Here is a 23,703-nt window from a genome sequence, read left to right as displayed (position 1 = left end):
AGAATCAGGAGGTACATACAGAGGAACGCAAGTTTAATCAAATATATACGCTTCAGGACACTCATCCTCGAATGCATACAGATCAGATCACACTAGCGAAACCAATACAAAACACTTCTGTTCATGCCTTTATGGTCAGAAAATCACTGGAGTTTCCACTTTAAATATGAAGACAATTTTCAGCTCAGTAACTATCATTCGTTGTCTTTTTCCCAAAAACGGTACTTTCAGCATCATGCCAAACATTACACTTTCACTATACAAAGGCCTGAAGTCAGCATTACAAAAAAGTGAAAAAGAAAAATACATGGAAAGAATAAACACGGGGAACTTTTTGTAACTGTACACGTGACATTAATGTAGTCTTTGGACAGCTTTAGCATGACGGACTCTATGAACACCGAATCATCACAGCTCTTAACACTCCAACACACTGCTTTATTCATCATGTGAACACAGTGTAACAGCATCTGCATCTGTATATATGGACGACATTTGATCACAGTTGGATAGCAGTGACCTGCATTATACAGGCGCCTTCGACATACAATCATGAACGCGACACATTTCACGTAACACAGCCAGTGACGAATCCAGAGTGGCTATTTTTAAAGAAACAAAAAGTTTGCAAATTCTCAGGAACTTCACTGTGATCTTCAATGCACTGAACAGTCCAATAAATAACAGAAAATGTTAATCAGCAACTCAAATGCAGCTTTTGATAGTTAGTCTCAATCAGCTATACAAACACTTCAATATTAATATGATGACAATGAGAGATGCTTGTTATTTAGAGAACCAAGTGCAAGTGTGACGAGTAGAAATTGAAATCAATACACATACGGTTTTAAGTTTTCGACATGGCTGTTTGTAACTACATGCAAAAAGCAAAAAAGAAATGACCAAAATGAAAGGCAAGAATATTTCCAACTACTAGTTGTGCCACATTAAAAGTCAATACTGATAAATCTCATATTGACGAAAAAAAGAAAAATACAAAAAACAAACACAAACAGTAAATCCGGGGCTCTGTGGAAGCAGAGAAGCGAATGATGGAGAAATGTCGTAAATGTTACAGGACTTACAGACACAAACATGACCCTACTCTATCACAGAGATTAATAAATATTAAATGTTTTAGACACAATCCATCCGGTTTAGAAAATGCTGCAAAATCTCCTCTCGTAAAGGCCTCCAGATCCACATTTGCATCGTTAGAAAAGTCCATTCGTTTTATGTCGCATTTCAGTTCTGTGTGCTGATTGGAGGAAAACATGAGTACGGATGCACGCCATTGGCTGATTTTCTAAGTGTTGACCTAAATAAGGAAGTACTCCAGGAGAAAGGCGTGTTAGTGTTTGCTCCGTTGTTTATTATCTAAACATGACGTTTGTAGGCCGTTTAATTAGGATACGCTAATTTATCCTGGATGAAATTAGAAGATGGAGGCTGAAATTAGAATCTCAATCAAGCACAAATTCATAGAGTACATCTTTCAGAGTGCAAAACAGAGGTGCCAAGTACATAGCCCCATTCCTGCTGGACTCAAACAGCATGACAGACACACTCAAAGTTTGCATACACATCGACACACGCGCACACACACACTCACTCATGTTAAATCTCTTTTTGTCCCTCCCCCAGTAGTGGACAATTCATAAATTTCCTTATTTTTGATCTTTCTTTGTGTCCATCTATCTCTTAACATACACGCACACATTCCTGTCCCACAGTCTTGACTCCAGGCTTATCTGGTGTAATATACTCTGTAGTAGACGGTTTTAGACCTCCAGAGCGAGTAGGAGTTGTCGAACTTGAGCAAGTATATACCGCGGCCGGGATACTGGTGACTCCCTGCGTACACCTCCTCGTGACAGTCCCGCCGGTACACCGGCACTATCTCATCCACCTGCGGTTTCCCGGCCTCCTTCTTGGCTTTCTCCTCCTCGGACTGGCCTTCACCTGAACGAAAGAGAACAGGACTTAAATCTACAATTCATATTTACAGAAAACATAATAAACGGATCTAAGCTTATCTATACAAAGGTCGCGTTAATCGAAAATTGACTGCCACTGACGGAATTGGCTCATTAAAATAAGAGTCTATTAAAATCGAGAAATCGATTTTTTTTGGTTTGTTTACCCAGCCCTAGCATATTTTGTTGTTTTTAAACACTGCGCTGTTGTCCTGTAGGTTCATGATTAAAAATGAAAATGTGAACAAAAATAAAAGTAATTAAATGTGTTATTTCAATTGAAATATGAAAATTAAACTGATGGGTAATAACAGATTATGATGGAATTTTTACGACCCAGTCCGTCAAAATGACGGACAATGTTAAAGTCTAGCGCAACCTCTGTATCTATATATGCTCAATTTTTTTTTTTTTCATTTTATGGGCAATATCCGATAAATAAGTTATATTAAAAATCTAAACTATTATGTCTAAATAAATAAAACATACAATTTATACTTAAAATGAAGTTCTAAATTATTTTTACTTTTACCATAATCAAAAAAGTATTTCCTTAGTAACTTAAGGAAGTATGGTATCTTAGAATCCTTAAGTCAAATAGCTCAGACTCAGATTACATAATTATAATAAGACAAATATACATTACCAGTCAAAAGTCAACAGTAAGATTTTAATGTTTTTTAAAGTAGTCTCTTCTGCTCACCAAGCCTGCATTTATTTGATCCATAGTACAGTAAAAACAGTACAATTTTGAATTTTTTTACCATTTAAAATAACTGCTTTCTATTTGAATACATTTTGAAATGTAATTTATTCCTGTGATCAAAGCTACATTTTCAGCATCATTACTCCAGTCTTCAGTGGCACATGATCTTTCAGAAAACATCCTAATATGCTGCTTTGCTGTTCAAGAAATATTTATTATTATTATTATTATAATTATTATTAATATTAATAATAATAATAATAATAATATCATCATCATCATCAATATTTAAAACAGCTGAGATTCTCTGATGAATAGAAAGATCCAAAGATCAGCATTTATCTGAAATAAAAAGCTTTTGTAACATTATACACTACACCATTCAAAAGCTTGGAGTCAGTTTTTTTAACTTAATACTTTATTTAGCAAGGATGCTTTAAATTGGTCAAAGTGATGATAAAGACATTTATAATGTTTCAAAAGATTTCTATTTCAGATAAATGCTGTTCTACTGAACTCTCTATTCATCAAAGAATCCTGAAAAAAAAAAAAATCTACTCAGCTGTTTTCAACATAAGAAGAATTTTTTTGAGCAGCAAATCAGAATATTAGAATGATTTCTGAAGGATCATGTAACTTTGAAATCACAGAAATAAATTACATCTTAAAACATATTCAAATAGAAACAAGTCATTTTAGATAGTAAAAAATGTTTACATTTATTTTACTGTTTTTGCTGTACTTTGGATCAAATAAATGCAGGTTTGGTGAGCAGAAGAGACATTTGTTAGAAAACTGATCATTTGTATATTCTGTATATTTATTTGCACTGATATTAAAATTCTGTTTATTACCAAAAAAAATCAATCATTTTTTTTTATGATCAGTATTAAAATTCTACATTGTCTAAAAAAAAAATAAAACACTAAAAACAAAATAGTTAAAATAGTTTTTTAAAAATACCAGTGCAACATTATAATTTACAGTATGAAAATTAGATTTACGACTTTTTTTGATTTGCTAAAGGTACAATTCCATTCCATTCTTTTTTTTTTAAAGAATTCTTTTATCAAGACTGCATATACTTGATCAAAAATACAGAGAAAAAAACAGTAATATTGTGAAATATTATTTTCCTGTAAAAATAGCTATTTTCTATGTGTATGTATATATTTTAAAATGTAATTTATTGCTGATGCAAAGCTGAATTTTCTTCAGCCATTACTCCAGTCTTCAGTGTCACATGATCCTTCAGAAATCATTCTAATATGCCGATTTTTTTTCTTTTATTATCCAAGTTTTTTTAAGTATTAATTTCTTTAAAAAAAAAAAAAAAAAAAAAAAAAAGAAAGAATAAAAAAAATTCTAACCGCAAACTTTTAAATGGTAGTTTATATGGTTACAAAAGATTCATGTTTTAAATAAATGCTATTCTTTTAAACTTTTTTTATATTAAAGAATCCTAAAAAACGTATCACAGGTTCCAAAAATGTATTACGCAGCACAACTGTTTTCAACACTGATAATAAGTCAGCATATTAGAATGATTTCTGAAGGATTGTGAGACACTGAAGACTGGAGTAATGATGTTAAAAAAAAAAATTCAGCTTTGCATCAGGAAGAAATTATATTTTAAAATAAATTCACATAGAAAATATTTTTACAAGAAAATAATATTTCACAATATTACATTTTTCTCTGGATTTTTGATCAAACAAATGCAGCCTTGATGAGCATAAGAGACTTCTTTAAAAAAAAAAACATTTAAAATCTTAATGATCGCAAACTTTTGAACGGCAGTGTAGATTAAAATGTTATAAAGTTACTAAGTAATTTACATGTAAAAACAGAAGAAATGAGCAAAATTAAAATGTCCAATATCAGCTGATAATTTGACACCAAAGAATCAACACATTCGTTCCTCACCTTCTTCATCCTCATCTTCGTCACTAGACTCGCTGACATGCACGCTGACCGCTGCGTTAGTAGAGTCAGTCCATTCAAAGAAGACTCCAAAACCAATGTCGTAATAGTCAGTGGCAAACTCCCAGAAGAGATAGGAGCCCTCCTCATGGGTGGGAACCCGGACGGTCACCACTTCCCCCCGGCCAACCGTGATCACAGAGTCCACATCCTGACGAATCTTCTCTTTAAAGTCTTTTATCTGTGGCCGGGTCCACATGGAGGGGGCTGCTATTACAGGGGGAGAGTCTGAGAACCAGGAATACTGTATATTAGTGAATATGTTTTTTTTTATTGTTGTTTTTAGAGCTGGGAATTGAAATTTCACAAATTGATTTTAATTCACAAGCTTAAGTTTCAATTTAGATCTCAACTTAATTTGATTTGATAGAATCATTTGGATATAAATCAGGTACAGTAGACTTTTTTAAGGGGGAACTGAGAAAAAAAATGGTCAAAACTATTTATTGTACAAATTTCATAATAAGCTTAGACTGTTTCATATCAAAAGCACAAAAGCTTATTGCAGTTTATTGGATGAGTGACAAGGTACAAAAAGTCATGCATCAACTGAAAACAAAATAAAAGAGAGATTCTTAGACTTTAAGAATCAATATCAGTTTATTGAAAGAAAACAGATGAACAGAAAAGTCCACTTCCAGAGCAAAAATTTACAGATAATGTACTCACCCCCTTGTCATCCAAGATGTTCATGTCTGTCTTTCTTCAATCGTAAAGAAATTATGTTTTTTGAGGAAAACATTTTAGGCTTTTTCTCCATATAATGGACTGCTATGGTGCCCCGAGTTTGAACTTCCTCTAAGACCCTTCTTCCTCGGCTGGGATCATTTACAACTGCATTTGCGATCGTTTGAAGCCACATTTAAACAGCATTTTGGAAGTTCAAACTCGGGGCACCATAGCAGTCCATTATATGGAGGAAAATTCTGAAATGTTTTCCTCAAAAAACAATTTCTTTACGACTGAAGAAAGAAAGACATGAACATCTTAGATGACAAGGGGGTGAGTACATTATCTGTAAATCTTTGTTCTGGAAGTGGACTTCTCCTTTAAGAAATCTATATTTTCAACCTGAAATGTACCAGAATGAGATACTACAGCATCTGAATTTTAGACAAAAATCCCGTAAATCATAATTAAACAGTATTTGAAACCCGTGTTCTTTGGTAATCTGACAAAAAAGTTGGCAAGGCTTGATTTTATCCATTGGAAATTGACTGGACTGTAAAAAGTTGGTCCTGCATAGCAAAACTTGTCAATCTGACATTAACAGTAATCAAATGAAACAGTAGAAATACACAAACTCACCGGTGGGTCCATTCTCAGTGACCTCGTCTGCAGGCTCCAAGTCCGGGTCTCGCTCTAAGCTGTCAGTAGTGGACTCTGCCTGGCCGTTCAGTGTGGGAGCTTCTTCTCCAGTGGAAGGTGATGACACCTCACTGGCCTCTAATGTAGACAGCACTATAGCATCCTCCTGCTGTTTCTGCAAAGCAGCCTGGAAAAAACAGTGAAAACAGAGTCCAGAATTATGCTTAATTACATTCTAGAACTAACATTTCCAACCTCCTTCTTTAAAACAATCAATTAAAACACCATTTGTGAAGCTTAGAAGCTCAAATGGAAATCTACAAGCTGGATGAAAGATGTGAATTTTACAGTGTCAAATGAACACAGCAACACCCAGGGAAATGTACACAGAGCAAAATAAACTGCATCAGTGAGTCAAAGTCCATTACATGACAATAAAGCAAGTTTAGCTTGCAGTGACAGGTATGTAAAACACATTAAAATAAACTACTTTATTACTGCACATCCGCAAAACAAATGCTACCACTGCCGTTTTTTTCTTTATTAAATAGTTATAAAGCACGGAGGAGCCAGGACATTTTGTTTAATGTAACTCCAATTGTATTCATCTGAAACAAGAAAGTCATATACACCTAGGATGGCTTGAGGGTGAGTACATGATGGGGTATTTTTTATTAACTATTCCTTTAATAAACTATTGTCTAAGAAAAGTATTTCTTTCTTCCCCAAAGTTCCCTTTGAACAGTTGTGTAGTTTTTCACAGTGTAGTCAAGGATCACAAGGGTGGGACTGGGAGAATGAATCATGGACTTACCTGCTGCTGAGCGAGCTGCACCTGATACAGCTGCTGCATGTACTGCTGATAGTGCTGCTCCTGCAGCTGTCGAATGAGGATGAGCTGCTGCTCGGGACTGTCAGGGTACTGCTGCGCTGCATACTGCTGGAACTGCACTGCTGTCTGCGCATTCAGTGCAGCCATGATCTGCTGCCTACCACACCAGAGAGAGTGAGAAAAAAATTATGTACACAATCAAGCATGTGGCTCAACCCCACCAGGGTTGCATCATGTACCAGTACTAATTAAGTACAAAACAAAAAGCTTTTTCACTCTTTTCAATAACACATTAAAGGTATAGTTCACCCAAAAATGTACAATTCTGTCATTAATTACTCACCCTTATATCGTTCCAAACCCGTAAGTCCTTTGTTCATTTTCGGAACACAAATTAAGTTATTTTTGATGAAATCCAAGAGCTTTCTGACACTGCATAGACAGCAACGCAACCGACACGTTTAAAGCCCAGAAAGGTAGTAAGAACATTGTTAAACTAGTCCATGTGACATCAGTGGTTCAATCTTAATTTTATGAAGCTATAAAAATAGTTGTGAGCAAAGTGAGGTCTTATCTAGCGAAAAGAGATGCAATGTATTATTGCGATGTATGATTTTGAAATGATTTTTGAAGTTGAGGGAGAAAATACGATTGGAGTTTTTTTTGACATACCCTAAATGTCTTGAGTCAGAATACACAGAGTTCAGGGAGAGCAAGACAAGACGAGCATTTGAGATTAAAAAGTATTTAAATTGTATTATGAATTAAATGAAAATAACCGATCGTTTCGCTAGATAAGACCCTTCTTCCTCAGCTGGGTTTGTTTACAACCACATTTTGGATTGTTTGAAGCCACATTTAAATTGCATTTTGGAAGTTCAAAATCAGGGCACCATAGCGGTCCATTATATGGAGAAATGGAGACTCCCTAACCATTAGGCCACGGCTGCCCCCTAAAAATGGCACCTACAACGATGTGGAAAAGAAGTGTTGAATAAAGTCGTTATTTTTGTTTTCTTTGCACACAAAAATTATTCTTATGGCTTCATAACATTATGGTTGAACCACTGATGTCACATTGTCTTTTTAACAATGTCCTTACTATGTTTCTGTGTCTATGGAGCATCAGAAAGCTCTTGGATTTTATCAGAAATATCTTAATTTGTGTTCTGAAGATGAACAAAGATCTTACAGGTTTGGAACGACATGAGGGTGAGTAATTAATAACAGAATTTTTGTGTATTTTTGGGCAAACTATCCCTTTCATTTTAATTATGTGTATGGCAGCTGAAATAACTATTTCAGGTGGTTGAAAACTTTTTCAGATGTCATGAGTTTGCAAATTCATTTTTATTCATAATTACTGAAAGTTTTAACAGTCTTAGTTTTATTTCACCAGTCATTCAAGGCCATTTAAGGTAACAAAGAGACCGTCATTGTACCGAAGCGAAAATTTTAGTATTAGCCCAATCCTGGGCTCTACTATAAAGACTTGAATGCGCTACATAACGTTTAAAATCTGAACAGATATTGAAACGGCATCATGCCCTTGTTGACTTTGTAAATGGTTATAGAGAAAATCTGGGCATCATACATTAAATGACAAAAACAAACATACACTACCAGACTCTCCTTCAAAACAAACTCATGCAGAAACATGCTTGCTGTTAGAAGACACATCACAAATTACAGTGTTCTAAAATCTGGTCCAAACATTCTTATATTTTTGAATCCACCAACTGTATCAAATCATAGTCTGACGCTTAAAAAAACTTTTTGTTTTGTGTAAAATCTGTCAAATCTGACTGCCCAAAATCTGCAGACGGGCTCTGATTTTCCACAACTACTGCTGACTGGTCCAGACTGCAAATCGAAAGAAAAATCTGGGCAAAAGTCGTGTGGTATATTCCATAAAGGGTTAGTTCACCCAAAAATGAAAATTCTGTTATTAATTACTCACCCTCATGTCATTCCAAACCCACAAGATCTTTGTTCATCTTCAGAACACAAATGAGGATATTTTGATCCAAGAGCATGCTTAGGTTGCTTAGACACCAACACAACTACCACATCCTGGTACTCTTGTGAATGCACATCACAGATTGACACAGAAGACTAGAAATTGTTTAAGCCGTTATTTTTAATAAAGTATTCTCATATCTTCGTAAAATTAAGGTTGAACCACTGATGTCACATGGACTATTTTAACAATGTCCTTTCTACCTTTCTGGGCCTTGAATGTGGTAGTTGCGTTGATGTCCATGGAGGATCAAAAAGCTCTTGAATTTCATCAAAAACATCTTAATTTGTGTTTAGAAGATGGATGAACTATCCCTTTAAGTCTTTCAACAGACATTTTCACATGATGCTCATTAACTTCACTTCTGAAATAATTAAACTGGTGTCACTCACTTCTGCTGCTCTACACGGAGTCGTTCCTCCTCAACTTGTCTTCTCTCCTCCTCTTCTCTCCTCAGCCTCTCCTCTTCCTCACGCCTGCGTCGCTCCTCCTCCTGCCGCAGCCGCTCACGTTCCTCTTCCTCTCTGCGCCGCTGCTCCTCTTCCTCCCTCCTTTTCAGGAAAAACAAGACAACATAAGAGACATCTGTGAGGTAAAAAGTGTTTAGGTTTTAAACATTATTTAGAAAGATGTTTATTTAAAGTTGGCATGGTGAATCTCTCTGAAAGAAGTGTATATAGTGTATAAGAGACCTGGCTGGTTAAATAAGTGTGACACTAAAAAAGTGAGATAATACAATCAATAGAGAGAGAGAAAAAAAAAAAAAAAACACATCTTTGTCTGCAAGTCTGACCTCTTTCTCTCTTGCTCCTCCTTTTCAATCTTGTGTGATGCGACAAATGGCGCAAATAAATTGCAACATTTATTCAACAGCTTTACAAACTCCAACATGGCCTCGTCCTTCTCCATGTTCCCCAAAGATGCCCATTCTTTCCTGAAAAAGTTGCAATTGTTATTGCAGATCCTCATCTGCATATCCACAACAAAATCTCTAAACATCACAGAGAAAAAAAAATAAATTCATGAATAAATCTACAGCATCTACAAGATTAGTATCATCTTCAATTAAAGGAAATTTTACGATTAAAAAATGCAATCATTTAATAGCATTTAAGCCCTGTATTTATACATTTTTATATATAGAACACTTCATAGTTGTTAAATAGGTCATTTTTAATGCCTTTCGAGACTGATTTATGTACAAGGAATAAGGAAGCTCAAGGAAAACACTTTACTAGCACAAAAAGATATTCATAAAAAAATACTACTGTGACTCTAACAGCAATGAAGTACAGTAAAGTCAAAGATCAAATCAGTGCTTACCTGCGGTCATTTCCCAGCACGTCAAAAAAGCCCACCTCAGGGGAAGCATCTGGGTTGTAAGGCCCCTGCAACACTTGCTTGTGGAGGGCTACCAGACGGAGTTTATCCTCATAGGTTGGGTGGAAGGCTTTCCCATCTTTCTCTGAGGGAAAACATTGCAAAAAATATGGATACAAAGCTGCAACTGGCTCTCATTACCTCTCATTACCAAACTTTATGTCAGCCGAAACACTTTGACGCCAAATATTTACTTGACATAATCCCTGAGACAATATTTCAACGCATTTGCATGTTGACAGATCTCTGATCAGAGAACATGGGATGCATTTTTTTAATAGTAAATATTTTTAGTATTGCTTAAATTTTAGTCTTTCAGCAGCTCACAAAGCCAAGTCCTAGTTTAGAATGCCATCTAATACATATTGGTCAGTGCCACTACAGATAATGTAAATGAAAAGATGATTATGATTTTTCTGTAAATTGTGTAGAAGAGTTTTTTGTGCACATATGCTTTAAAAGTCATGAACTGGACACACAGGATGCATTAATGCTCAGCTGGTATATGAAACATCTTGGTACATTAGTCGTGCATTAATGTGCATTAATTAGAGAGCTGCAGCACTTAACAGACTGTAGAGCTGATGAACACATAAGCATACTGTATTCATCAGCCCACAGACTAGAAATGGGTGAAGACCTGCGGAAAGGACTAATTATTTAATTAAAAAAACCTACAGATCTACAGTGCCGGTTTTGCTGTCAAAGAGACATACTGAGTATAGCACTAGAAGTTCACTAGCCTGTTTTGATTATTTATCCAATCTTTCACATAGAGACACTTTGATTTGAAGTCATCAGTGAAGCACATGACACACAGCGGTGCTGTCACCGGTTGGAGCAGTTCCTCTAGTTGTTCTCAACCCTAAACACTGCGACTTAAGTGAACTACAAGACCTCTATAAGCAGAACTTTTCGGTAAACACCTAGAACTGAAAAAGACATCCACAAGTCTCTAGTAAGAAAACAGCGACCTCACTAAACCGAAGCAACATCTGCAACATAGAGATGGCAATGCTAATCCATGTTTGTGTTCAATCAATGTCTATTCGTGTGTATAGTGACGTGAAATACCTTTAAAGAATCGGAGCGCCAGCCCGTAGAGCTCGACTAAAGAAAAGCCCCATTTCCTCTCGATCGTACCGCTGTTGGCAGGTTCGCCCTCCTCCCCATCGCTACTCAGCTCAGGGTTTCCAGCGCTCTGCCCCGCCGACTGGCTAGCGGACGTCTCGGCCTGCTCCTGTTCGCCCTCGGAATCCGGGCTCAAAGTCAAACCGTCGATAGAAACTTCGAGCCGGCTTGAATTTGCACTGTTGAGGTCGCCGCTCTGAACCTCTGTCGCCATCGTGCAGAATGTCAGCTGAAGCAGCCACGTACCTACTTCCGTCCTGCTCCGCCGGAACTTCCGGGAGGGTGACGTAGAAATGTTCGACTACAAGAGCCTCAAAACATTGAAATATTATAAGTTATGTATGCATAATATGAAAAGGTCTAATTTAAAAGGATTTATTAATAATTAATAATAATCATTTTATTAAATATTGTATATAATAAAGTAACAATATCGTAGTATTTCACAAAAAAGTAAAGCTGATCGAGAATGTAATGTTAATATAATGTAACCTATATCATATATTTTTATATAAATTATTTTGTTTTACTATACTATTTGCATAATGTATCCAATTATTCGGGCATGTTTTCGATGTGTACTATAAATGAATGTTTATTAATAATGACTAACTATTTTTTGCTAAATATGTAAAATACTCATCACATATTGTATGACACAGTTCCCTTTAAAAAAGAGAAAATAAATAAATAGGCTTCAACATTATTTTCATAATGTTGAAAATAAAGAACGAAATAACAAATTATAATATTTTGTACATTATGTAATGTACAGCTATTTACTGACAAGATGAAGGCCTGGGCACATAAAATTGTACCAATTCTAAAACTTGCTATTAGTCATAATGTCTACCCTGGTGAAAAAACAGCATATGCTGGTAGCTATGTTTTGATGCTGGGATGCTGGTTAGGTATGTTTTGATGCTGGTTTAAGTTGGTCCTTTGCTGGTCTACGCCAGTGTTGGGAATGTTACTTTGAAAAGTAATTAGTTATAGTTACTAGTTACTTCTCACAAATAGTAACTGAGTTAGTAACAGAGTTACATCATTATAAAAGTAACTAATTACCAGGGAAAGTAACTATTGTGTTGTTTTTAAAAAAAAAAAAAAATATATTAAATAACTTGGATGACCCCAATATTAAATATGTTAAATGAATGAAATTTTAATTAGCATTCAACTTTAGCCATTAGAACTTTAGTAATTAGAATAACCATGTATGAATGCATGTTTGTCATGTTGACTGAACTTAGGACTGGTGGTGATATTGTTTGTAATTTAGTGTTTCTATGAACGTGTTGTTACTACCATGAATTCTACTATTAATAACAATATTAAACACACTAAGGTTTAATGAGATGCTGGGTTCATGAATATTAATCACGTTGTCTGCGTTCGCTCTAACTGATTTGCTGTAATCAAAACAGGGACGATAATAGGTGAGGGCCAGCCAATGAGATTGCTGTTTGCACATTAGTTCCGCCTACTACCGGAGAAACCAGCAGTTCTTAAAAGCTGAAGAATTCCAAATAAGCTCCGTTGTTTTGAGAGGAAAATACAACAAAGAATATCGTTTACACGTAGCGTGTCAATTCTGCATGGTATAAGACTCTGTCGCTCTGTATGTTTCTTTGGGTGTGTGAGACAAAATGACGGCTAGTCGTGTGCCTTCACACTAGAGTTTACAGCTCGTCAAATACAGGTACGCTGCGCATCCATTCAGATGAACTGAAAAATAAAATTATAATAATATTATAATAAATGATAGTAACGCCGTATTTTATTGGCAGTAATGGTAACGGCGTTGTAACGTAGGAAACAGTAATTCGTTTGATTACTCGTTACTGAAAAAATAACGCCGTTTATTTATAACGCCGTTATTCCCATTACTGGTCTATGCTGGTCATTGACCAGCAACATGACCAGCATGAACCAGCAAAGGACCAGCATAAACCAGCTAAAGATCAGCTTAAACCAGCATCAAAACATACCTAACCAGCATATGCTGTTTTTTTTCACCACGGTAAATATATAAATAAAAACAAATGACGCAATATTCTAAAAGTTTCTTTTACTGATTAAACAAAACATTTTAAGTTTTTTTTATTTTTTATTTAATTTTCCAGTAGTAGCATTAACTGTACTATCCAATTAACTGGTATTTTGATAGTACCTGTGGTATTATGGTTATTTTTAGAGTAGGTTTTAACAAGTTCAGTTGCTAATGTCAGATGCTTCGACAGCTGTTTGTGAACTGCATGTAAAGATTATGGAAAAGAACTGGCGAACATTCATATTCATCTTCTCACAAACCATGCTACGTTCATTTTAAATGGTAGGTATAAACCACTGATTTGACCTTCAGTGCTGATATTTATTTGGTACTTTTATTATTATTATTAGTTTAGCTGATACATTTGTTCAAGTAGAGACCTACTGCACTCCTCCAACACATGAGTGTAGTTACACAGCCTACCCAGCAGAGGGAGATATATAGCTAACTGAGATGATCCATTCAACAGTATTAAGATAATTTATTAAATCTTAATATTTTAAATATTATACAGTACATTACATACTAAACAATTGTAACAATGAATAAAATATTAAAGAAAATATATTATTTAGTCCACTATATACAACAAGAAAACCTATCAGCAAGACAACCTATAGCAGAACCTTGGTCCTGACTGGTCCTGTTCAGTGAGACCGCCACTTTCAAATATAGTTGAAATTATAAATCCATGCATGTCAAAAATACAAACTTTGATTGTGACAGACAAAAAACATGGGAATATGTAAAGAAGAAGTTACCCTGTAAACTTAAGCTTGGAAAAAGGAGAACTTTAATCTGTAAACTTAACCTCTGTAGATCAACCTCATGAGCTACCAACCACAAAAAAAAAAAAAAAAAAAAAGAAGTATGGAAAAAGTCCAAATTAACACTCCGAAACATCATGAACAACTATTAAAGCTTGACACCATAACCTTGAACTTTAATGGAATCGTAAATTGAAATTCACAAAGAAAATATGACCTAATTTCTAATAGTAATCATTTTGTCATTATTAAAACACTGTATAAACACAACAAATAAAACTGACCACATAAACTACATTTGATGCAGTGACAACAACTTAATTTCATGTTTTTCCCATGGTAACTGTAGTTTTGCTGTGATATTTTAGGTTAAAACAAAGTAAACATGACACTTACCATGTTTTTACCTCAGTACTGTAGATTTGCTGTGGCAGTTTCGGTAAAAAAGCACAATAACCACAACACTTATTATGCTTTTACTGCAGTTTCACTCTTTAGTTTCACTGTGATATGTATAGAAATAGCACAGAAATCACCGAACTTACTATGGTTTTACCACTGTAATGCTAGTAATGTGCTTTTACAACAGATACCACAGAAATCACTACACTTACTATACCCTACTTGTAATACCTTTTAATGTAAAATCCAAAAAAAGTAAAAATTAAAAAAAAATTAAAGTAATAAAATTTTTGCAGTTCATTTATATCAGTTTATAATGTAAATATTTTGCTCACAGATCATTATTAACATTCTTTATATAATTCTATTTTCTTTTTGAAAAGACCTAAAGGACGCAGTCAACCCAGTCTTGTTTGTGGACAGTGTAGCAAATTAGCTCAAAGCGGAAAAGTATATAAATAATTACAATTAATTATGATTAATTACAATTATTTATATGAGCTGCCAGTTGTAACTGTAACAGAATTGATTTTCCATCAATCTGTTCGTCCAGCGAACATTCAGTATAATTTATTTAAGTAAATTTAAATTGGCCCCATTGGTTCACTGTCAAACATTACATGATGTTTCTCTGCACCTGTTATCTGTTTCAATGAGTGGAAATGAATCAGAATCAGAATCAGAATCAGAAAGAGCTTTATTTCCAAGTATGCTTGCGCATACAAGCAATTTGTTTTAGTGTCATTAGCTTCCAGTACACAGAGACATCAACAACATACAGACATTAAAAACAAGATGAGAATAAAGTGGTATGTACAACTGTGCTATAGACGACAGAATAGAATAGAAGAGAATAGAATAGAATAGAATAGAATAGAATAGAATAGAATAGAATAGAACAGAAAGAGGTAGAGATGCAGGGATGCGCTAGGTGGTAACCCAGCACAAGGTGGTAACTAATAAATGAAAAGTTATTGCACATTTTTATTGCAAAATGGGAGGAACACTTAACTGTTCATAAGGTGGATTGCCAGGGGGAAAAACTGTTCTTGTGCCTGGTTGTCCTGGTGTTTGTGGCTCTGTAGCGCCGGTCAGATGGCAAAAGTTCAAAGAGGGGATGCCTTGGATGTGAGGGATCCAGAGTGATTTTTTCCTCCTGAAGTCTACAATCATCTCTACAGTTTTGAGCATGTTGAGCTCCAGGTTGTTATGACTGCACCATACAGCCAACTCTTTAACCTCACATCCTGAATGAGGCCGATGAGTGTCGTGTTATCTGCAAACTTCAGAAGCTTGACAGAGGGGTCTTTAGACAGCAAGTCGTTGGTTTGCCTCAGTGCTGGGGGACGGTGCCTTGTAGTTTGTGATGGCTTTCAGACCTTTCTACACTGAAGCTGGTTCGTTTGAAGTGAGTTGATCTTTTACCCTTTTTGCGTAGGTCCTTATAGCCACTCTAATCTCCTTATTCAGTGTGTTCCTGGCCTGACTGTACAAGACTTGCTGTTGTGAGTTTTGCTGTAAACCATGGCTTATCATTGTTGAATGTTAAATAAGTTCCGGTAGGAATGCATATATCCTCACAGAAACTGATATATGAAGTTACAGTCTATGTGAGTTCATCCAGATCGTATACAGCAGCTTTAAAAATGCCCCAATCAGTCCATTCGAAACAGGCTTGTAAAACCTACTCTGTTTCATTAGACCTTTTGTAGTCTTTAATACAGGTTTAGCTGTTTTCAGTTTCTGCCTGTAGGTCGGTATAAGTTGAACCAAACAGTGATCAGAGAGTCCCAAAGCTGCCCGTGGGAAAGAGTGATATGCATTCCTTATTGTGGTGTAACAGTGATCCAATATTATTATTATAATTACAGTCTCTGGTGGGACATGTAACATACTGACTGTATTTTGGCAGTTCACGGGAGAGATTTGCTTTGTTAAAATCCCCAAGAATGATTAAAACAGAGTCCGGGTGTTGATTCCCCGTTGATTCTGTGTCGCGATCCACTCTAAATGACTGATATCCTGGCAGATTGAGCGTGTCGTCCGGTATCACGTCATTCAGCCAGGTTTCCGTGAATCATAATAGCAGCGGAGTTTGAAAAGTCCTTATTTGTCCGGGAGAGCAGAAGAAGTTCATCCGTTTTGTTGGGCAGAGAGCAGAGATTCGCCAGATGGATGCTAAGCAGCGCCGTATGGAATCCGCGTTGTCTAAGCTTCAGGAGTGCGCCGGCTCGGCCGCTCAGCAAAACGTCCGAATAATCAAAAACCGGTAGGATGTTTTGTGGTGTGTTCTGCCGAATGTTCAGCAGTTCATCCAGGTTTGGGAACTGTCTGAAAATGGGATGTTAGGAGTGAGAGATCATCTGGCTGAGAAGGAGAAGAGCAAGACACCAGTTTAGATGCGATGATAATGAATCATTATTTTCTCAAACAGTATCAAACGTCTTATATGTACCACATGATCTGTATCAAAGTTGACATTTGACTTACTTGCACTTTCACTTTGTAAACACTGGGTCTGGGGATAAAAAGTTAAAGAGCGGAGTCCTTATGATTGATGGAGAAGGACAGTGTTATCTGCAAGTAACCCCGTAAGACAGAAAGAAACAAATTATTATTGCATTTTATGCAACTTGTTAGTTTACACATTACTGTGGGGTTTATTTAGACCGTAAAAGCAGCCTCCGCAGAGATGCTGCATAATCAAATGTTACATGCATCCATTATTAAAAGTAAGTCATTAATAGCAAGCTATATATCTAATTCTTTTAAATATGTTTACATGTTAACAGGACACATCAAACTAGCATTTCCACTCATTGATAAATTATGAGGGCACAACTGATTTACAAATATTGTGATAGTGTCAAATGAAACTGTACAGAGACTGAGGCAATGACTAACATTCTACATTACACTTGTACAATATCATACAAGTGTTCAATTGAATTATTGAATTATTAAGACTTTGATGTACTAATGGGGCATTTTTAAATCTTTTACCCTGTCCAAATACCCACACTTGCGGTCTTGGCCACTTGATAGCACATGCATGTGACAGGAAGTAAGTTCACAAGACTGTCCCAGGTCTTAATAATGCCAAATTGCAATGCCCTTAATGCACACTAAATACACACCATTTTGAATACTGGAGGCTTAGTGTATCCCATCATGCATCATGTTTTGGAATAAATCGTAAGGTCTTGCGAGAGGTCACAGAAACGTTTCCAAGTTAAAAATTAATAATAATTTTAATAAATAGATATTACGTATAATTTGGTAGTAAAACAAAGTGTTGCACGTTTTATTGGTGCAAAGAGAAGTATATTTATTTTGTACATCATTTGCAGCTGCTTTTTATCACTTAATTAGAAGCACCACAAATTAAACTAGCATCTGTTATAGGGACTACTATACAGACATTTAGAAGTTTATTTTAAAATGCAAAGTTGAAACTAAAAATAAATCTCTGGAAACACTTGCATTTTTACCACACTATACGTGTGTACCATCAGGTAATGGAATGTTCTACACACACTTGTGGTCTTCATGTTTACTTCAACACTTGGGCCAAATACAGGAAATATGTCATATAAGTAGTCAGTGGGTCAAGCGCAAAACCCCAAGTGTGGGTTTTTGAACAGGGCAAAGTTTAAGAAACAACAAATGTCGTGCAAATTATAATAGCAGGAATGTTTGATAAAAGGGTAAAACTAACACAGACCTACCACTTCAAATGTCTCCCTCCTCAGCTTTCTTATTTCTCTGTTTCTAAATGAATACCTCTCCACAAACGAGACTGGGCTGACTGCTTCCTTTAGGTCTTTTCAGCTTAAAAAAAAAAAAAACGGGAAAGAAAATAGAATTATATAGAGAATGTTAATAATGATCTGTGAGCAAAATATTTAAGTTTAAGTTATAAACTAATATGAATGAACTGCAAGAGGTTAAAAAATACTTTTTTTAAAATTGGTTTTTACATTCAAAGGCATTACAAGCATGGAATGGTAAGTGAAGTGATTACTGTGGTACCTGTCATAAAAGCACATCAAAACTAGCATTAGGTAAAACCACAGTAAGCTTGGTGATTATTGTGCTATTACTATACATATCACAGTGAAACTAGAGATACTGAAGTAAAAGCATGATGTGTGTTGTGGTTACTGTGTTTTTTTTTTACCGAAACTGCCACAGCAAAACTACAGTTACTGTGGCAAAAACATGGTAAGTTTTCATGTTTACTCTGTTTTAACTTCAAATATGACAGTACAACTACAGTTACTGTAGTAGAAACATGATAAGTGTCATGTTTACTGTTTTCACTTAAAATTTCACAGTAAAACTGCAGTTACTGGGGTAAAAACATGGTAAGTGTCATGTTTACTGTGTTTCAACTTTAAATATCACAGTACAACTGCAGTTACTGGGGTAAAAACATGGCAAGTTTCCTATTTACTGTGTTTTAACTTGAAATTTAATAACAAAACTAAAGTTACTGTGGTAAAAACATGGTAAGTGTCACTGTTTTAACTTCAAATATCACAGTACAACTACAGTTACTGTAGTAGAAACATGGTAAGTGTCATGTTTACTGTTTTAACTTCAAATATCACAGTACAACTGCAGTTACTGGGGTAAAAACATGGTAAGTGTCATGTTTACTGTGTTTCAACTTTAAATATCACAGTACAACTGCAGTTACCTTGGTAAAAATATGGCAAGTTTCCTATTTACTGTGTTTTAACTTGAAATTTCACAACAAAACTAAAGTTACTGTAGTAAAAACATGGTAAGTGTCACTGTTTTAACTTCAAATATCACAGTACAACTACAGTTACTGTAGTAGAAACATGGTAAGTGTCATGTTTGCTGTTTTAACTTCAAATATCACAGTACAACCGCAGTTACTGGGGTAAAAACATAGTAAGTGTCAAGTTTACTGTGTTTTACCTTTAAATATCACAGTAAAACTGAAGTTACTGAGGTAAAAGCATGGTAAGTAACCTGTTTACCGTGTTTTAACTTTAAAATATCATAGTACAACTACAGGTACTATGGTAAAAAGATGGTATGTGTCATGTTTACTGTGTTTTAACCTAAAAATATCACAGTACAACTGCAGTTGCTGTTGTAAGTGATGTGGTTACCATGATTTTACTACAAATACAACCTACATCTTTAAACCTGATATGAATATAAAACTGATCCAAGGTCTATGGCACTTCACGTGACAGATAGAGTTTAATTGCCCCAGTTAGCAGGCGTGTTCGTTTACTTAAACGCAGTGAAGCTGCATTCACGCCATCTCCTAATTCTGAGATGAAAACGTGACGTTCTACTCTATCTGAATTATGTGTTTCTATGGCAATACTATCAACGCCAGAGCCCTCACGTGCTCCTGAACTCCTAATTATAACTTGTAAACTTGGAATGTTCTGAGAGTTATGACTTGGACCAGTGACAGATATACCACGTGACTGCCGCCTGGCATTTTGGCGCTACTTAGGCGCTATTTGTGAGTCTGACAACATGGAAAACTATAGGCTCGTTTGAGATGAGCAAATTCTGTGCAGAATCGATCACTGGTGATCACCGCAAGATGCATGCTGGTTAGAAATATGTCAGTTACGTCTGCCTTGCTCTGATGTCATGCTGACGTGTGCCAAAAAACTCTCACGACGGCAAGTCGGCTGTGTTGGATTGCGCAGTTGTGCGCAGTAGCTCTCTACCAACTGCGCTGACCAAAAGCACGATGGAAACGCCTATATGACAACACAGCTTAAAGCGCATTGGTTCAGACATCCGTGATGTTACCGTTCTTTTCTAAAACTTTTTTTTTTTTTTTTTTATCTAATATCATGTGGTTATGTGTTTAAATTGTGCATGAATCATCTCTGTGTGAGATATGTGATTGTTGTCATTTTTCTATAAAAATCTAGCATATACGTTTGTATTAAAGGGGTCATCAGATGCAAACTTCACTTTTTTATGTTTTTTGAACATTAATATGTGTTGGCAGTGTATGTACAAATCTACCTTTTAATGATAAAAATCATGCAGTGGTTTTTAATTAATCTGTAAAAATAATATCCCCTTTTTCAAATCGAGCCGTTCTCAGATGCCTGACGTTGTGCCGTCACACCGACAGAGGCCGCTCCCACAATAGTTGATTGACATGAGCTCTTACCTCAGATCAGCTGTCACAGTCCAGTAACTTTCCATGTTTGGATGCCAGAGCAGGGATGTAAGTTTGACAAGATTGAGCGATTGAGGTGTTGTTTTGCTGGATGTAATAATGAACATAGTGATCGCCACTTACTCCCGACATCTGAGCCGCTGAAGATGCAGTAGATTAGGTTTGTTTGTGAAGGGAATGCCCCTCCTGATCTACATATATCCGTCTATGTTCGCATGAATCATTCGTGATCCAGCTTCACTTACAGCAGAAGTGAGTATAAGGGTTTTTTATGAGTCTTTGCGATCGCCTTTCCTTATAACGTGGTAGTTAGGAAGTTTAGCAGCTAAATGCGCTAAAGTAAACAAGCTTGTCATTCCACAGAGAGAAGAGAGGGGCGGGGCAAGCAGAGCTCATTTGCATTTAAAGGAACAACCCCTTAGACTGAGATGATTTTTGCAGAGCTCATTTTGACAAGGTAAAAAGGGTGTTGTTTTACAAAACCATTGAGAATTTTTAATCAAAGTATATTAGAGACTTTTTATTAAGACCCTAAAGAATCATATCAACTTGTGGGAAATGGGCATCCCATGACCCCTTTAAAATAAAAATGGATGATAAATACGCCTTTCGTATGGAATTAAATAGCAAGCACTTTGAGTGTCTTGTTCATCATATTTATCTTCATACAAAAACAACAGAGCTGCAATTATATCATGTTTATCAGCAACACGTGAGTGTGATAACGCGGTATCCGTCTTTGATCTCGTAGGTATCTGTTCTACTTCCAGAGGTCAGAAGTGTCTGTCTTGACTGCACTTATTTCACTCCTCCCCTCACTGCAGCCGCCTACTCTAGCCTACATTTCAGGCGAGGCGAGGCGCATCTCAAACGAGCCTTATGAGTAAAATGTCACGTTTTGTCATCTGGGAATTACGGTAATTACGACATGGCTTGAAGGCAGCATGAAACGCAAAGACAGCCTCGGATGACAGAAATAATTAAGTGAATAAACATACGGCGCTAATATGATTAATAAAGAAGACATGATACATTTTAAAACAAACATTAAGACAGCGTATTTACGATTACTCACCCAACCTGTGGCACACGTAAATTGATGGCAAATATCGCGATGTGTGCTGAATGAGACTTCTTGAACGTGATTTCATAGGGATCACCATCTCATATCCTTCGCGTTTGTGTTCTGACGCCAAAAGTTTCCCATTTAAATCAATGTAGATCCCAGTTCGTCGATATAGTGACACCGAGGGGCACCTTTGACGTCCTCATAGTGACGCTAAAGGCGCTTGACCGTTCTGCAATTTTTGACGCCTTGGGAGTTAGAATGGGTTGCAACCATAATAGACTGTAAAAAAACAAAAAAACAAAACATGGACGTAGTGTCCGTGACATCTTTTTTTTTATTATTCAAAGAACAATAACATAAAACATATTAGCAAGAAACAATATAAAAAAGAAAATTAAAAAAAGATAGAAAGACAAATTAAAAAAAAAAAAAAAAAAAAAAAAAAAAACGTTGCCGGGGGAGGAAAGTATAAAGCTTCAAAACAAAAATAAAAGATATACATATATGTATACATATATGTATGTATAAAATAAAATAAATATATTGTAATATTTACAAACTTTCAAAGTTCTTATTCATAGACTCTCGAATACTGTCAATATAAATACATATTTCAGTCAACAAAACCATAAAAAAAAATTTTTTATTAGTAAATTTACACTTCTGAATGTGAAATTTAGTCAGTAGAATAAGTACATTATTTTTTTTTTATGTAAAAGTACTGTTCCTTTTGGTCAGGATAGTCAGTAAAGCCAAGGAGTAAATTTTCCCATAAGAGTAAACAAGGTCTTAAACACTGAATATTTTCATGAATACATTTTTGAACCTTACACCATAGTGTAACTGAGTATGTACAGTGCCAAAATAAGTGCAAGGCAGTTTACTCATACTCATTACAAAAAATACAATTTATATACAATAATGTAATTTGTAATTTAACACAATAATGATTTCCTGGAAAAAATCTATGAATGAGCTTATAAGAAACTTCTTTAATCTTATTTCTCAAATGATATTTCTGTGGTAACAAGCACACTTTTCTCCAGCAAATCAATTTTCCATTCATTAAAGAGACCCAGTGAGACAAAACATACGGCACAGTAACAATTTCTCTTTGGAAAAGAGTACGAATAGCTCCATTATTTTTCTTGAGGTTTGATGAAAAACAGATTTTAACAACATAAGATTTAGTAACATCAAAGGACACTGAATCGGGAGAATGGTCTTTATCAATACCTCTAAATAGCATATGATTACCTGAAGTGACTGAACCAAAAACAATTCTTTTTGTGTAACAGGTATTTTATAATAAAAAAAGGAACTCATCAGAAGAAAAAAAGTGTTGTGTCCGTGACATCACTCGTAGCAAAACAATATGCATATGTCTTGCATCCTTTAATGTTAGCGAACACTGCAAATAAATCGGCTGCAAAACGGTATTCACTCACTTTTAACTTTTAGTCTGGTTGTTACGGTCAGAAAAAAAAAAAATTAAATCACATTTTAGCCTATGAGATAACGAATGCTCACTAGATTTTATACAGATGTTACCATAATGATTCTCAGCACCCAAATATTGTATATAATGTGGTAGTTACTGCTGTTTACCTTGCCGTGACATCTCACTTTTTGCAGAGGAGTACAATAACTTCAAAATAGAGGCAAAAATCAAGTTTGAGATCATTTTCATTAACACATCCAATTGCCAGATTCCCCGTGTACTACCTATAATTAATTTTTCTGGAAAAATAAAAATCTTTAAAGCCTTTTTCTCAGTTTCACATGAAAGTCTTTTGCCTTGTAGGGCAAAGTGGTAATCCACCTGTCACTCAAGTGGCCACGCCCTTAATTATGCAAAACTTTAAGGCTTAATATAAATA

At 35.5% G+C, this 23,703-nt stretch overlaps 1 protein-coding gene and 1 long non-coding RNA gene across 3 annotated transcripts; both read right to left on the bottom strand.

Moving 5' to 3' along the window:
- Positions 1-16: 16 nt before the first annotated feature.
- On the bottom strand, positions 17-11,606 carry acbd3 (acyl-Coenzyme A binding domain containing 3). Of its 2 annotated transcripts, none has more exons than XM_051139296.1 (8): positions 11,280-11,606; positions 10,149-10,290; positions 9,619-9,759; positions 9,218-9,376; positions 6,788-6,962; positions 5,974-6,160; positions 4,609-4,893; positions 17-1,962 (listed from the first exon to the last, which is right to left on the bottom strand). In XM_051139296.1, exons 1-8 carry the CDS (start codon positions 11,548-11,550, stop codon positions 1,748-1,750), a joined length of 1,575 nt encoding a protein of 524 aa, XP_050995253.1. In that variant the 5' UTR covers positions 11,551-11,606; the 3' UTR covers positions 17-1,747. The 2 variants fall into 2 exon arrangements, with proteins under 2 accessions (XP_050995253.1, XP_050995254.1); XM_051139297.1 differs by having other exon boundaries at positions 4,609-4,872.
- A 3,958-nt stretch (positions 11,607-15,564) lies between these two features.
- Positions 15,565-18,400, bottom strand: LOC127183348 (uncharacterized). Its single transcript, XR_007830028.1, has 3 exons — positions 18,287-18,400; positions 17,049-17,135; positions 15,565-16,925 (listed from the first exon to the last, which is right to left on the bottom strand). It is a non-coding gene; the product is annotated as an uncharacterized LOC127183348 (long non-coding RNA).
- Between the last annotated feature and the right edge of the window lie 5,303 nt (positions 18,401-23,703).

This window comes from Labeo rohita, chromosome 20, assembly GCF_022985175.1.
Source record: "Labeo rohita strain BAU-BD-2019 chromosome 20, IGBB_LRoh.1.0, whole genome shotgun sequence".
Taxonomy (NCBI): domain Eukaryota; kingdom Metazoa; phylum Chordata; class Actinopteri; order Cypriniformes; family Cyprinidae; genus Labeo; species Labeo rohita.
Note: the sequence above shows the minus strand (reverse complement) of the source record. Positions and strands in the feature narration are given on the sequence as shown.

Bases quoted from the DNA above. Each gene is read 5' to 3' on its own strand.
- acbd3 (XM_051139296.1), bottom strand. From the start codon at position 11,550: ATGGCGACAGAGGTTCAGAGCGGCGACCTCAACAGTGCAAATTCAAGC. The intron at 10,291-11,279 runs GTATTTCACGTC...GTTTTCCCTCAG, and splicing joins GGCGCTCCGATTCTTTAAAG to AGAAAGATGGGAAAGCCTTC. The intron at 9,760-10,148 runs GTAAGCACTGAT...CAACTTTTTCAG, and splicing joins GTGCTGGGAAATGACCGCAG to GAAAGAATGGGCATCTTTGG.